Here is a 16864-nt window from a genome sequence, read left to right on the forward strand (position 1 = left end):
ACAGTGGCGTTAGCGACACCCAACGGTAGGGAGGTGTAAGACCAACAGCATTTTCCTCCCGTGAAAGCTATGATCAAAAAAAAAAAAAAATCTGGTTGGATTTTGATGATAGCAAGGGCAAAAAAATAAAATAAAATAATAATAATAATAATAAATCATTTAAAAAATATATGGCTCATTCAAAGATACAATTGGTGATTAAATAAAAAAACGTTTACTTTTGTCTCTAAATAAAAAAAAAATCAGGAAAAGGGTCTGATTTATTAAACAACATAGTGTGTAAATGTTGGGAATTGTTGTCATACAATGTCTGTTCAGCCACTGTTCAGGCCTAATATTGCGACCTCCACAGTACCACTCACAGTCAATAGAAGATGTTTATTTTGATTTACATGAGGAGACGACAGAAGCACAAATTATCAAGTGCTTTCAGACAAAAGGCATCAAGCATATAAAAGGTCCAGTGCAAAATTCTATTCATAAAGGCTATGAGCAAAAATGTCAATTGTTCATTAAAATGGCATCAATGTTTGGTCAATTTACAAGTTAGGTTGCGACGGAATAACAGAAACGCACTGAAAGTAGATTTGATGTTACATATTCAAGAACAACCATGTTAATGCTGTTTGTATTGTCAAATGGGGATGCAGGGATGCATCCAGTGTGTTTTTACACACTCACTCACTCACCCTCCCTCATAACAAACTGGTTAACTGGTAATAAAGCTTGTATTTCTTTTTTTTTTTTTTTTTTTTGTACTCAGATGTTCCCTGAAACATCATTGTGTAGGCACATGCTTCTATGAGGTCTGACATGGTGACAGAAAAGACACACAAAAAAACTGTCCAGTTCAAATATTCTCACAGGGCCAGCTGCATTACATGAGCAATATGAACAACAATACATTTCTATTAAAGTTGATACATTGTCTTAATTGCAGAGAAGCAACAATAATTGAGCGGTGAAGTGTGGTCAGATGTTGGTCTCACGCTGACCTCATAAAACGTCAATCTAAGTTCCGTTTTAATGTCAGTGACCACCTTAAAGTTGGACCAGGTTTGGAACCATGAGCCTTTCCTTAAGACAAAAATACAGTTCTGCCATTCACATTAGAACACATCAAATCAATAGATAGAACAGCCGGTTGTAACAGTTACATTAAGGATTTCCAGGCTTCCAGCCTCTGCTTTCAACTGATGACGCTTTGTTGCCTGTTTCACTCTGAGGCACTGATATGCTCCTGACTTGGAGTTTAACCTTCATTAGTTTCCTGCTCACCAGCATGGCTTCATACTAAACAGGCGCTGATCCTCATCCACTTCTTTTCCCACAAGGGGTGCAAACCAATCTAATCAATCCACCACAGTCGCACCAATGCATCAAACCATAGCATCTGCATGTCCTGTCCACAGTGACAATGGCAACACACCATCTACTGTACTCTGCAGGTGTTGACACTGTGTCATGAGAGTTCTTGTTTGTTATTGTCCCCTCATTTTCTCTGATACACGACCTATACCAAGTGAATACCACCCACTTTGCTACAAATTGAGGGATGAAAAAAAAAAATGAGGAACGTAAATACATGTCCATGGAAGTCTCTTCATTCTGAGACTTTCTCTTCCCACCAGATACGGAACACACCAATATTTCCACTCAGAGATATTACTTTGTTTTCACATCAACAATTTCCCTTCCCACTTTCTGGGTTTTGATTTTCTTTCGTGCCATCACAAGGCATTGGACCTTGTTTTATTCAGGTGTCATTGAATTTTAAAATATGAATTGATATTGAAATGTACTCAGATAAATTTACTCACACAATGTTCCATTTCTCTCTATCGTGTGGGGTTGCCGTGACATTTGTGTGGGGCGTGAAAAGTAGACACACATCGGTCTCTTAATCACCTTTATGTAAGATTCAAGTGAAGTCTTTCTTTTTCCGCATTCAAATGCATGAAAGGAAAGCATCAAGAAAGGGCTGTGAATCTCATTGGACAGTGCACTGTTTTGCAAAATGTTATGTATAGGTGTTTCATTGCGACTTTCAAATGCAAACGTGTTCTTCAAAAGCCTTCATAGTACAGTGTACTACGATGTATGATTTCAGAGTGGATGACATTGTCACAAGTCGTAAATGCCATGAGAAAAGCTCACTCTTAATAATAATTTAACTGGGGACTATGAATCTCTCCAGTAACTTTTCATCTCAACTGTCTTCCATTTGCCACTGTAGCACAGAAGAAAAAACCCTGCTCCAAGCACAGGTCCATTATGTCACTGAGCTGCTGCTCACTTGGACTCAAAACTTCAGATGTTTCCTCCTAATCACCTTAAACCTAACAGGGGCTTAAGCTGAAATGTATTTGTCCAAAAGCATCAAAAAACAACATTAGTTTAAGTAAAGGTTGTACGAAATGAAATGTAGCAGCTGCAGGTTCATCATGGCTGCTGAGCTCCACATTGAAAACACATTGGTTTACTAGGGCTGTAGTGAGACGTAGTGAAAATACAGCAGTTGGTTCACATTTATGTCACTCTGACTCCCCAGTTTTCAGCCTCCCTCTGCACGTCCCTGATTCAGGGACGTGGAGCTCACCTCTTTCACCATACGGGCAGAGAAACGTGCTCAAAGATATTTGTGGGTCATTTTCAGTTTGTTGAAATGTTTCCAAATGTGGATGAGGAAAGCAGATCATTCAGTCCATCAAGTATTAAACAAGACCCAGATTTCACTCCTTTCACGTCCACTCGATGTTGGACCTCCCTCTGGCTCACAGGTCAGTATGTATGAGAGCTGCTGCAGCGGAGGTCCAAACGTCAGTGTTTCACTGGAATGTTTGTGCGACAACATCCGAGCCAGAAGATGCCAGAACGGACGGGTCCAGTCGTCACCAGCTGAACACAGAGTTCTGTCCAAGAGTCATGAAGTAGATCTGACTGCTGCCTCCAGACTGAACCGAAGCAAAGAAGACCTGGAACACAAGACGACAGTGAGTCTAACTATAAAAACCCTGAAGACTCCTGAATTCTCCAGCAATCACTCTTACCTTGTCATTCCTTTCACACAGAAACTTGAGTTTCTGAGCCTTTTTGTGCATGAAGACTCCCTCCAGATTTCCAGTGTTGGCAGAACGAAGCTCAATGGCCTTTTCTCCCCAACCCATCACCTGGTTGGACTGGAGGTAGGCTGCAGAGAGAGGCAGCACATGTGTCATCTTAGAAATGATAATCTCTCTCATTCTTTCATGAGCCTTCCCTGTCACCCAACAGCTCCACCTTCAGATCACCTCTGCCTTTAACAGTCGCCAAAGATATATCCCACTAACAGTCAGTACACTGGATAATCTATTTACTATCCCACACAGTCTTTCAATTACAGTTACCAGAAACATAACTGCAGCAACAGATTGCAGGGATCTTGTTTTAATTTAATCAAACCGGTTACACCAAATGTGAGCAATCTGGAGCTACTTAAGCAACAATACTGTCAAGAAAATGGTTTGTAGAGATATCAAGTTGGCATGGAAAGCTTTTAGGAAACATTGCTGACTTTTCTTTTGATACATGTGTTCACTTAACTGGACTCTGAGCAAAACTAGGAACACTATCACATAGAAATATGTTGAGTAAGATTAGAGTCAGTAGCAACAATCTGTGTTGTGAGTTGTATTTATTTATTAAGTCAAAACATGTTGTTGCTGTTGTTTTGGCTTGAAAGCAACAAATAAGATGTGAAAATGTGTTTTTGTTAGTGTCCTTATGTCACAGTCCTTAATTTTTTTGATCAAACACGTGCAGCTGATTTTGTGACTTTTACCGACAGATGCTGGCATCTCTCCCCACTGCAACACAGTGTCCTTGGTGATCCGACCGTAGGTGTCAATGTAGACACCCTCATCTTCGTAACAAACCAGCACCTCTGTCCCGGAGCTGTTTGGCAGGATGATGATGGCATGAGGATGGATGGTTCCCTGAATCTGTCAGACACACATAGAAATGTAGAGAATAAAACAGCTCATCATTTGTTGCCCATCATAAGCATGAGTAACAGAGGCAAAGAGGATGTAAGTGTAATCAAGAAGTTTTCCATTACGGCACAAAACTTGGTTCACAAACTGGCTGGAGTACAAATGTGAAACTCCAATCATACCAAGAACTACTATACAAACTGCTCCAAGTCATTTTGAAGATGAAATAGACATGAAATACGTGCTAACATCAACAAAAAGAAAAAAAAAAAACACTCTTCACACCATAGTTATTGAAATTAATTCCATTTTTGTCATTAAAAATTCTAAAAAATAAAATTGCAAACATATTTCAGTTTTTGCACAACAGCAATCCGGTATTATTTAATTAGATTTTGTGAGAAAGTTTTTTTTTTGTTTTGTTTTGTTTGTTAGATTATTTAAGTTTATATGTGATTTGCCTCTGATGGCTCTCACAGTCCATCACACGCGGAATAAACATATCAACAGTTGAGACTCTTTTTGGGATGAAAACAGTGTACCAGAATATGATTCCGTTCTCAATCTCAATAATCTTGATGACAGCAACAGACCTCTGTTTCAAATCATATTCAGACCAAACTCTCTGGCTAACATGTTACCAAGCTCATGCACCCGCATGCAGACAGTCCTTTGATACATGGGTTGCTCGCCATCCCACACACCACAGTACATAGAGAACATGATCCAGAACATCATCATCACTCAGGGGGACATTCATATAAGCAATATTGGTCTACACAGCATAACATTGATGAACATAAGCTCAATTGAAAGACAGGACAGCCGCAAAATAGATATCAACTAATGAAGAAGTTAGTAACTAAAGCAGTAAAATTTTGCATACTATACCAGAGCGTGCGCCATTACAATCCTCAGCATCAGAACCGGCATCCACAGAGGCAACGCAATCTTAATCCTCTGCCTTGGAATCAACATTCTAGCCCAGCGACGGACCGTACTGTGCTTGTGCTTCTGCGTGTGTGTTTCTCTAAGTGGGGGAGTGGTGCATGGTGTGTGGCAGAGAGCTGTATGTTTGTGAAGATGTGGTAAGTACAATGTTGACAGCAGAGTGATGAGGGTGCCTGTTTAAAGGAGTTGGAGAATGAGTAATACAGCATGGGTGGGTGTGTGCCGGTGTGTGCGTGTCTCTGTGTGTGCGCATGTACAGGGGACCTATTTAAGCTGTGACCCAGGGAGAGTTGTCAAAGACAGTTGAATGTTAAAAGGCATCAGTTATTATTAATATTAAAAAAGTGATAGAGTGAGTGAGTGTGTGTGTCCTTGTACTTCTATCTTTGTGAGAACCTGTATGAGTTTTTAATCAACATAGTGAGGACATTTTGGCCGGTCCTCATTTTGAGGGTTAAAACTACAAAATAGCTTGGTTATTATAATTGGGTTTTAGTTTGGTTAAGCGTAAAGGTTTTGTTTGAGATGGTTAGGGTGAGGGTGAGAGGCTGGGGAAAGCATCATGGCAATGGAATGTCCCCACAAAACATAAAAATATGACATGTGCGTGTGTGTGTGTGCAGTGTCAGAGGTCCTACTTGATCTTTCTGGCGTGAGCTCGTAAGAATATGCAGCACTCCGGTCAACAGTAAAGAGACAAGAGTAGGAAACCAGGTATTTTTGGAACAAATTACTTCACCTACAAATGTGAGCGTGCTGACAGCCAACATTGTGTGCCTGTGTGTGGGCTACATTTATTTAAAATAAACAACAGTAGATTTACTATATTTCCCCCAGCAAAGTCGATCTTACACTTTCACATCCTTGTATTCCTTGTATCTTATATTTAGCTTGTACAGTGTCATTAAAAGGACCTGCAGAGCTGCAGTTACACTGTGCTGATGGTCAGATGCCACTTTACCACTTTCACTGGTTTATTCCAATTTCCTGGAGTTTGTATTCTGTCCCAGATCAATAACTGTTTTAACTTTCAGATCATTTCAGTACAACCGTGTGATTATTGCGGTGAGTAAAACAATGACTATGAACAGCAAACCAGACTTCTTTTTTCTTAGTCAAATTAAATGTGGAAAAAATGCTTGGTGAAAAAAGCAGCCTGGGAAGAATCGATTGGGGAAAAAACTACTTAAAAATGGTTACACATATTCCACTGATGCACCTGACAGTCTCTCATGTCACTCAGTGAGTCAGAGCTCCTCTCCAGCTGCACAAAGATATAGAACAAGAACAAAAAAAAATCCCAGAAACAAGACAGAAAACAATCATCGTGTTAACTGAGTAAAATGGAAAGAAACTCGGCATCACAAGTGGAAAGGTTAGAGGAGAAACACTGACTGATTAGACTGGAAGCTGATGAGAGTGTCAAGTGGGAAACAAAAGAGAGGTTGGACGGAGGCTGGAGACCACGAGTGGGAGGAGGAGGATGAGATAAGCTTCTTCGGAGATTCACCAGAGTGACTGCGTGATATGCAGAAATGAAACCATGGAAATGCATATGTTAAGCAGTTGTCAATTTAAGATCCAAGAAGCTACGTTTCCCACCTACACCTCAACTTGCATGAGAAGTTGGTCATGAGTTGGAACTCAGCTAAGATATGTGGTCCTCAAAAGCAACTACGATGGTGTTCTACAGGGATCTCCTCAGGATTTTTCACCCCCGCCTCACCATGACAGGGTCAGGGTTGATGCTGTACTTCAGAATGTGGAGGTGGACTTAATGTCAGACTTATCAAGTTCGGTCGCTGGATGCAGGAACACTAGCGTTCTGCCTCGGCAGCTAATCTCTAACAGCTTAGATCTCTTCTCTCCTCCATGTCAGGATCCAAACACCTTCGCCGACACAGTGAGTCCAGTCCTTGACCTGATTCTGGTCAGCATGTAATTGATTAGACTTCATAATCCAATTTGGGAGTGAAGCGGGCCAGAACTGGGGCTACAATCAGACAAATTCCGGCATTTACTCTTGGGATTATCTCCACCACTCTGAGTGAATTTAGTAGTCCTCTTTCATAAACATATGAGCGTGACCACGCTGCTGTTTACAGATGCACTCAGATGACCGCCACACGAGGATGCAACTGTATATTACAGCCGTACAGCCTAGTACGGTGAATGTAAATGAGGCAATGACTATTGCTTATTCCTGCAATGCAACACGACAAATATGTACACAAAAGGTCACCAAAGGTCATTTTGTAATTAATCCATTCAGTGACATATATTGTCATATTTCATCCACTTATCGTACACAATGTACAGTCATGACGGCACACTCGCTGCATTGGACTTGCATACATGAACACGACGAGACCAGGGCGGTGCACTATCCTCTCCAGGCGTGTGACAGTTGAGGAGAGTTTGGTGGACTTTGGTACACGATCGTAGTTTTAAGCTTATTTTTTTATACAGGAAACTTTTGATAATGACATTGGTCGACTCTGAGGATCTGTGTTTATTTTATTAGATGGAGTGGTCCTCATAGGTTTTCTGACGTGGTTGTCTGCCAGGCATCAGTTAGGCACCATCAGCAAAATCTGATTCTGTCAAAGTATTATTGAAATCTTCAAACACACTAATGAAAAAAAAACATTTTAGGAGTGAGAATTGTCAAAAGATTTTTTTAATCACACTCGACAAAAGACTAGAGACTATAGAATAGAATATGACAAAATGATCATCTATTCACATTAATTCTAAAATTTCTGCAATAACGTGTCCAGATGGGGCCATAGTTAAAGTCAACTGTTAAGAGACTCACTGTTATGAGATACACTGGGGACAGCAGACAGACAGACGGCTCAATTTGACCCCTAAATAAAACTGTCTGTCACACAACACACAGGCTCTACGAGAGATGTGACACATTGAATTTGTCATCTCTACACTTAGTAACTATTATATTGAAACAAAAACAAATAATGATGTTGGAGACCTGGAGAACTCCACTAACAAGTTTTATCATGAAACAGTTTCTACAGAGACCGTATTGTGTCCAACACATGCAATAGAATGATGATTTTTATTGTGATAATTATCATTGACAAAATTTATCATGATATTGTTTTTTGCCCATATCGCCCATCCCTACTGGAGAGTGAATTTTACGGAACAACATTTTCAAGCAACGCACAGGGACTTACGTGTGTTGGCAGGTACAGGTCATAAGGAGTTCCCGAGTCAACGTCTATGGCATGGAAGCCATAGAGAGAGCCATAGATGACCTTTAACCTCTGTCCCTCCTCCACTGTGAGATCAACCGACAGAGGTTTGTGGGGTAGAGACCTGAAGGACTGAGGATGCAAGCATGAATTAGTTTTTCTGCTTTTAAACCACAAAACATCACAAACAGACTTAAGCTGAACAGACGTGAACCAGTCAATCATTTTGAATTGATTCATGAATTGTGATGTCCTCTCGCCTGAAAAGAACCACACAATATGTGGTGGGCTACTGAATCAGAAACCTTAAGCACAGCTTTTTGCTGAAGCACTTTCCAAACACTGTGGTTACATGCCGCATAAGGCACATCCTGGTTTCATGCATTCACATTCTCAGACTACAATATCACATCATACAAGAAGGTAATATATTCCTGTCCTTCCCCAACTGAGAAATGTAGCTCAAGCCACAGAGGACACAGAATTGGGACACCAGTGAGCTGCTACTCTGTGCAAATGACCTAAATGTGTCAGACTGTAGGGTGACTCTCTTGAGTTCACTTTTACTTTATTATGTACATGATGAAGACAAATACAGAAAAAAAAATGTTTTCATAGAAGGTCAGTGGCTCACTGAACCCTCTTTGTATATGCTCATTGATAATCTGAATATAAGCTGTTTGAAATGGGCTTTGCCCATTTATTTATTTACATTCTAATACAATCTAACACACAGCTTCTCAATGGCAGGGCATCTTTTTTTCCCATTATTTCCAAAACTTCCCACCTTGAAGGCCATGAACTTGTGGTAGGGCTTGGGGGCCCAGGCATACACCTCCACTGCATTTTTCAGAGCAATCACCACAAATTTTATTTTCTCATAGCGCACTGAAAACACACACAAAAAAGAACTTTCTTGAATATACAAAAAGAAGGACTCTAATCACAGCTGCTGATGGTAAACACCTACCAACTTTGTAGTGCACACAGCCCTCCAGGTCTCCCACAGACGTCCACCCCAGTCTCTTCTCCACTTCTGGGTCATTGCGGAGGATTTTGTTCCTCAGCCAGGAGAGGTAGTACAGACGGAGCTTGTTCTTTTTACCTTCAGATCCCAACCAAAACAGAAATGAAACCCAAAATACAGTGAGTGATATTTTATAGGCGACACGATGCAGCACATCTGTCATTCATCAAAATGGTCAATAAAATGTTCCTTTAAAAACAGATAATTGCACCACATGGCTTTATGAAGGTACTGCGAGGTAGTGATGGGCTTATGAGGCTTCATGTTCTCATTTTAGAGCCCACTGGATGGCACTCGCCGCTCTAAATATTTAGATTGGAACAACCATTAACCATGAAACCTCATTTATTTTTGAAAGCCCCGCCCACCACCTACTGAGCTCTGAAAATCAGGACAGTGTCTCATGGAGCCTCATCAGCCCATCACTACTGCGAGGTGTAGTGCAGTCCCCTAGCGCCCCCTATTGACAAACCACGACTGCTTGCTACATAAACATGCAGAATACAATGCTCAAAATTCATCTGACTTCATCTCCATATGTTCCCCCAGTATACTCTGTGTGCTGCCACCTGATATACAGTATCGTTGCGTTGTTGGTGCAGCATGTAGCAAATGAAGTTGTAATAGTAAATAAGTTCATCTGGATTGGTTCAGACAGAGTAGAGGCTGAATGTACTCTGCAGGTGATGGAGAGCAACATGTTGAAAGAGACATGTCATCCATCCTGAAATACACTTAAATTTCCATGAAAATAGAAATATGTGAAGGGCCAATCTCCCTCTAAGGTCCATGACATTTGAACAGGTAACTATGACTACACACAGTGTAATGGATGTACCTGATACAGTGATGAGCACATTGAGTCCCTCCAAAACATCCATCTGCTGAAACCTACGTCGGCTGATAAGAGGGTAAACCTTCCCCTGCCCACTCCGGTCCAGCAGCCACAGTCCGTTCTCTGTGCCCACCAGCAGATTCACACCTGAGGACAACAGCAATTGAGAGTCACACGTTATCCCATTAATATAAGTATCAAGGTACATTTTCTTTCACGCATAAATATGTACATGAATATAAATATACTTGACACACCCCAAAGTCCAGCGCAGAGAATCTCTGCGTTAAATTTCTTCTTATATTTGCGAATCTCAGGAGTGTCACTTTGCGGTCGAATGTTAGTAGGATTGACATTGACCACCGAGCCTTTCCTGTGGTTCTCTCTTTTCACCGGCTCATCTTTGTCACCTGATAAACAAGAGCAATAGATTTACTTTGGGGGATTACACATGTATGTGACTGGAGGGACTTACAAGGACTCTGTGGCGGCGAGGATATCGGGATCAACCTTGGATCTATGAAAGACAGGAAGGAGGAGGAGGAAGAGGTGTTTTTGGTGCCAGGACTGGTGACCGCCTGTTGTACAGATCAAGAGAAGAAGAGAGCTCATTACCAGTGTATTTTGTGTATAGCTCAGAATTAAAATGTAACAAATTCAGTGCTGTTAGAAGTGCATGGAAAAAGATCAACACCTCCCTCTAGTGGATGATAGCGACTGACACTGATATAGAGTGTTGGACTCCTTTCTCATTGGTGGGAATCTCAACATGAACTTAACTCCTTATCGTCCGAATTACTATGGTTACACACATTGCACATAATTGAATAAATTGACCAGGAGCCACATACTCAAAAAAACCCACATAATTCTTGTACATCATTATTAACAAGTGGCAATAAACTATTTTTACATTTATTTTTTCCAACCATTAAACCCCCTCCCCACATATTACACATTAGATAAACTAATGACAATGATGATGATAATCTACTACTACAAATCATAATAATAATAATAATAATAATAATAATAATAATAATAATAATAATAATAATCTTCTTTCGGTGTCTCCCTTCAGGGGGGTCCTCTTCTCAAAGACCTTGTTAAATGTTCTGGTCAAAAAGTCTACGGCCACCTCTCCTTAACACTTCCAGATCTCCACAGGTATATCATCAGGGCCCACTGCCTTTCCACTCTTCATCCTCTTCAATGCCCTTCTCACTTCAGCCTCACTAATCTTTGCCACGTCCTGATCTACAATGGCCACTCCTTCTACTCTATGTTGTCTCTCATTTTCCTCATTCATCACCTCTTCAAAGTACTCTTTCCATCTCAGCAACACACATCTGTTATGAGTCAAAACATTCCCCTCTCTATCCTTGATCACTCTAACATGCTGCACATCCTTCCCATCTGTCTCTCTGCCTTGCAATCCTTACAAATCCCTCTCACCCTCCTTGCTGTCCAACCTCGCATATAAGTCCTCGTAGGCCCTCTGTTTGGCCATTGACACTACTACCTTTGTCTTTTGATGGGTTTCCCTGTACTCCTGTCTACTCTCTTCTGTTCTCTCAACGTACCACTTTTTATTAGCTAACCTCTTCCTTTGTACGCACTCCTGCACTCCTTCGTTCCACCACTAAGTCTCCTTGTCTACTTGTCATCCAGATGACACACCAAAATCTATTCTTCCTTTCTCCCTGATCACCTCAGCTGTATTTGCCCAGTCATCTGGAAGTCCTTCTTGGCCACCCAAAGCCTGCTTCAATCCCCCCCTGAAGGCAACACAAGACTCTTACTCTTACAGGTTCCACCACTTTGTCTTATTCTCTGCCTTTGCCCTCTTCACCTTCCTCTCCACCATGGTCATCCTGCACACCACCATCCTATGTTGTCTGGCCACACTCTCACCCATTACTGCTTTACTATCACTAATTTCCTTCAAGTGACATTGTCTACACAAGATGTAATCCACCTGTGTGCTCCTACCCCCACTTCTGTAAGTCACCCTAAGCGCCTCCCTCTTCTGGAAGAAAGTATTGACCACAGCCATTTCCGTTCTTTTTGCAAAGTCTACAACCATCTGACTTTCAGTGTTCCTATCCTGGATACCAAACATTCCCATCACTTCCTCGTCAGCACTGTTTCCTGCACCAACATGTCCATTGAGGTCTGCCCCAATTACCACTCTGTCACCACTGAGAATACTGTCCTGCAGTTCATCTAATTCACTCCAGAAGGTCTCCTTCTCCTCAAGGTCACACCCCACCTGTGGGGCATATGCACTAACTACATTAAAGATGACCCCTTCAATTTCTAACTTGAGGCCAATCACTCTGTCTGATACTCGTTTCACATCTAGAACATTGCTGGCAAACTCTTCCTTTAATAATAATAACAACAACAACAATAATAATAATAATAACAACAATAATAATACTAACAATAATAATAATTATCATTATTATTATGTTATTATTACTATTATTATTATTATTATACTGCGTCGTTGGAAAATAGGATTTAGTTCTATTTTGTGCGGCATGGCAAGCAGCTGCGGTTTTGGTCATGTTGCAGTTGACAGTCATGTTGCAGTCAATAACAATAATAACAATAATAATAATAATTATCATTACTATTATTATTATTATTATTATTATACTGCGTCATTGGAAAATAGTTCTATTTTGTGCGGCATGGCAAGCAGCTGCGGTTTTGGTCATGTTGCAGTTGAGATGATCGTTCATATAGGAAATCTTAGTGAAAGTAAAAGAAATTTCAAAATACTGTTTGAAGACTTGGTTCCTCATCAGATCCACAGGATCAACAGGATTTAAAATTCATGTTGTCATAACCTAAACTAAACTTGTGTCATGTATTGGGTGTATTATTCATCGTTGATCGTCGTGAAATCTGTTTTTCCAACGGAGCGGAGAGCCATTATAAGACGATGATCCAGTCTCATGCAGCATCACTCACACAGACCTCTCCAGGCACTGTCACTGTGCATGATTGGATATAAAAATATTGAGGGTCCGAATGAATGTAGATTGAAGATTTCTCTGTAATGATTAATGCGCTGACGTCACACACGTAACTGCGTGGTTTTTGCTTTTTTTAAACCAGTATTTAACACAAAACCGCATTTGGCGTGATTCAGGGGTTTACCAAATATGGGACTCTTGCTGCGCTAACCGTTGTGCATGAATTGTTTTGTCGGTCTGTGGATCTTTTTGATGGGGAAGCACTAATGTACTGTAACCCAGATTGTGTCCCAGACTTCTTATCAGTCTTCGCTCTATCCCATGATGTTATAGAGATGGTGATGCAAGAAGGAATGTGATGACTCAAATCAAAGGTGTCATTGTGTTTTCATGATTATTCCACAGCTTGCACACTCTTTGTCAACAGCCAAGCAAGTTCATCAAGGGATGAAACAATAATTTGCCTCACTGCGCTGGCAAAAAAGGGAAATTAATATAGTTGTAAATATTTTAATGCCATTTCAACTCAATACAAGTTTGGATCCAAGAATAGGCAATCTGAATGAATGAGTGGCATCTTTGCCAGCAGAGTACCAGAACTCACCTGCAGCTCCTGGTGAGTCGGGGATCGTGGTGCTGTTGGAGATTGTGAGTAACTAAAGTCTTTGGCTTTCTGCAGGTGTCCAAAAATGTTCTGGGTTGAACTGGAAGAGAAGCTTTTCTGCAGCAGGTCTGGTAGAAGGTAGGTTTCATCCGATCCCAAATGTGAAAGCTAAAGAAAAGTTAAAATTAAAAAGACAAGAAAGAATTACCACCCAAATCCTGGTATAGAACCTAAAAAAAAAGAAAAATACAAACCCACTTCTGTCATATACTAACTTGAAATCTATTACTTGCAGCTTTTTCCACCTCAGCAGACTCTCTCGTCTGCAGTTAAATGTGAGACAATACCTATTAAGAGCCACATGCTGTGCTTTGCTTTTTTCTTGCTACTGATACAGCAGCATAACAATCATAAATAAATGGTCATTCTATATAGGTGATCTTATAAAGCCTGTCATTGAAACAACTAAAGGTGAATTAAAGTCATTGGCATGGACATCTCAAAGTGTGGGTCTCATTTCATGCTGAATTTTCTCTTCAGTGGACGAACAATCACATTTATAAAATGATTTATATCATCACATTTAGACCCAAGGAAGGCAGGAAATGTGGGGATTAATAAATGTGTGGTTGCTTGTAAGCACCTGGTTAAGGTTGCGATGAGGTTGAAGCACAATGCCATCTGGCATTGGTCTGGAGTACTGCCTCTTTGCATTGGATAGATCAGGCCTTCACAGAGAAACAAAGAACATAGAACCTTATATGAGGCTCTTTTTGTGGAGCATATAAGAATGATGGAGGTTTCACCTGTTCCTCTCGTCGTCGTCACTGCTGCCCACCTCGTCGCTTGAGGAGGAATATTCTGGAGCTCTGTTGAAGCGACTGACGCCCTGCAGGAGCAAGAAAATACTGTAACCAATACACCAATCACCTATTGATTATTTCCAGCACATTTTATCAAAGCACTACTGGAGACAGAATTACACCTCAAAAAACAGGAAGAAAAAAAGATATATTGATAAAGGTCAGCTACAACTCGGCAAGTTGTTGCACACCAAGGTAGCAGATGTATATCTCTTAAGCTAGGTTCCCTAGTAATGGCTGATGTGGCTTCATGAGAAAGTGTTTCAATGAAATGGATCAAATCCAACTGTTTAAAGAGATTAGTGTGCCATCTAGTGGGCTCTGACAATTAGGACACCCTCAAAGTTAGAGTCTTATCCCTTGTGTAACCAATGGGTTAGAGCTTGATCGCCCCTCCTATCAAATAAAACAGTGAGTATAAAGCCATACCAGCAACACAGGGTGTTGAAAGAAACATATTTTTAATTTGCAATAAACATAGAAGCAGCTAATTTAAGCTCTTCAGTTAGATGCTAACTCTGCAAGACCAGCAAGACATTTTATTCCTTATGCTTACAAATGATCAGCCAAGATGTATTATAATAGGAAGAGTTCATGACGACAAATATACATTTGCATTCTAATATTCAAATTGCTCAATTGAAGTGAACAAGAACATGAGAAGAAGAAGAACAAATTGAGAGGAAATCTGCCCAACCTGCGTCCGTCTCACGTCGTTTTGTATCCCCCTTTGCTGTGGTTTGCAAGGCTGCAAACGTGGACTCTGTATCTTGAAATAACCTGTAAAACATGTCTGAAATCAGTATATGAAGAAAAAGACATGATGCCGTTTGACAAGTCAAATTTAATAACAGCTTTATAATGCAAATATGACCTGACCTGGGTGGTTACTGCAGGCAGGGGACCCTCCTTGTGAAAGGGATCTCTCACTTTGGTACGCAACAGACGCTGGACCGCCACTGGGGAAAAGAGTGAGCACATAGATGGAAAACAAAGCTAAACAACAGAGGAGTCAAATTCCAGACTCCACACTTGTGACTGAAGACCAATCCTGTTTCAACTGTGTTAACTTTAATGACACAAAGGAAGTAAAAAAGGTATAATCTGGGTCATTGTAGGTTTAACAAACGTTTACGGAGTGTGAAACTATTCCCACAGAATTTCAAATTAAAGTGTGTTCATGGTCGTCACTATATATAGTAAAATAACTGAAGCACGGCTTTACTGCTGTGTTCATGAATTATGAGTCATGAGTTTATGTTCTGACATGCTTTTTCATCAGCCATGTAATCCTATTCAACAATCGTCCACGCCTTAAAGCGATGCCTATTTTTGGTCACTATACCTGCGTAATCTTATTATTATCATTATTATGACTATTATTATTACAATGATAACAAAATAATTTTAAAATTCCACACCATTACAATAAAAATATTCTTTAAAAGCATTTTCTATCTTAAAGTGATACACCATTTTATTGGTCATTTTAACAAAATTAATTAATTTGAACAGCAAGTATTTAATTTTATTCATTCAAGTCATTTAAATGTCTCACCAATTAATTACTTCTGCAGTGATTTTGGCTAAATCCTATCAGCCTAGATGAATATTCTATGCACAAAAAAAGTTCATGGAAATTATGACCAAACACGGAAAAGCATGTAGTGAATTCGAAATTTAATTTGAATTCAAACTCAAAATATCACACTCATGACAACAAAGTAAACAGACAAAGTCCAATAAAAATTAAATTGGAAAAAAAAGGAATGCTTCTGCAATTTAACAGAAAAGCAGACCTACTGTATGAACACCAAAAAAGTAGTGGTGGAGTAATTATAGTAACGGTTGGTGCCCATAACAACGAACATGGCCACTCAGTGGAAAATGCATCAGAGATCACAATGGCATACTTGTAACTGCAGACGTGTTATCACTGTTCCCAACATTTTTAGATACTTAACAGAGCAGGGAAATAAAAAGCTAACAGGATTGCCACAGTCCATTTCAAAAAGCCCTGGGAAGGTTTCTGAACTACGGCCTAGTTAAAGTTTTATGTTGTGTTTTATTAGGTCTCACGCAACTCCCTGGTGCTGCTCCTCTGGTGAAGTGGGTGAGAGCTCCAGTCTAGTTTCCCACAGGTTCTTAAATGTGAACATGTGTTTTATTTGTGAGATTATCAGACAGAATGTGTAATCAAAACTGCAGGACGCATCATTACTGTCCCTCTACCACTGACTCCAGTCCAGTGCCTAGACATTAACATTTGTCATCTGAATTGAAGCTTTTAACCTCAGCTGTATTATATTTAATACCACTTTCATCTTCTCATGATGTGAAATTGCAACTTAAAATCTTCTTAATTAAATTATCTTGCTACAGTTACAACAAATTGCATGCTTCATTTC

At 40.2% G+C, this 16864-nt stretch overlaps 1 protein-coding gene across 2 annotated transcripts in view; it reads right to left on the reverse strand.

Annotated features, from left to right (window-relative positions):
* Positions 1 to 675: 675 nt before the first annotated feature.
* si:zfos-2326c3.2 (misshapen-like kinase 1) overlaps positions 676 to 16864 on the reverse strand; it is a 43088-nt gene continuing 26899 nt past the window's right edge. For both annotated transcript variants that reach the window (XM_053878740.1, XM_053878739.1), the window contains 14 exons: positions 15336 to 15415; positions 15154 to 15236; positions 14400 to 14482; positions 14237 to 14321; positions 13594 to 13761; positions 10478 to 10580; positions 10260 to 10412; positions 10006 to 10149; positions 9111 to 9245; positions 8928 to 9028; positions 8123 to 8272; positions 3821 to 3980; positions 3051 to 3190; positions 676 to 2975 (listed from right to left, as the gene is read on the reverse strand). In XM_053878740.1, coding sequence (XP_053734715.1) covers positions 2892 to 2975; positions 3051 to 3190; positions 3821 to 3980; positions 8123 to 8272; positions 8928 to 9028; positions 9111 to 9245; positions 10006 to 10149; positions 10260 to 10412; positions 10478 to 10580; positions 13594 to 13761; positions 14237 to 14321; positions 14400 to 14482; positions 15154 to 15236; positions 15336 to 15415 — 1669 coding nt within the window. In that variant the 3' untranslated portion in view covers positions 676 to 2891. The remainder of the gene's footprint in view (positions 2976 to 3050; positions 3191 to 3820; positions 3981 to 8122; positions 8273 to 8927; positions 9029 to 9110; positions 9246 to 10005; positions 10150 to 10259; positions 10413 to 10477; positions 10581 to 13593; positions 13762 to 14236; positions 14322 to 14399; positions 14483 to 15153; positions 15237 to 15335; positions 15416 to 16864) is intronic.

This window comes from Synchiropus splendidus, chromosome 11 (genome assembly GCF_027744825.2).
Source record: "Synchiropus splendidus isolate RoL2022-P1 chromosome 11, RoL_Sspl_1.0, whole genome shotgun sequence".
Classification (NCBI taxonomy): Eukaryota; Metazoa; Chordata; class Actinopteri; order Syngnathiformes; family Callionymidae; genus Synchiropus; species Synchiropus splendidus.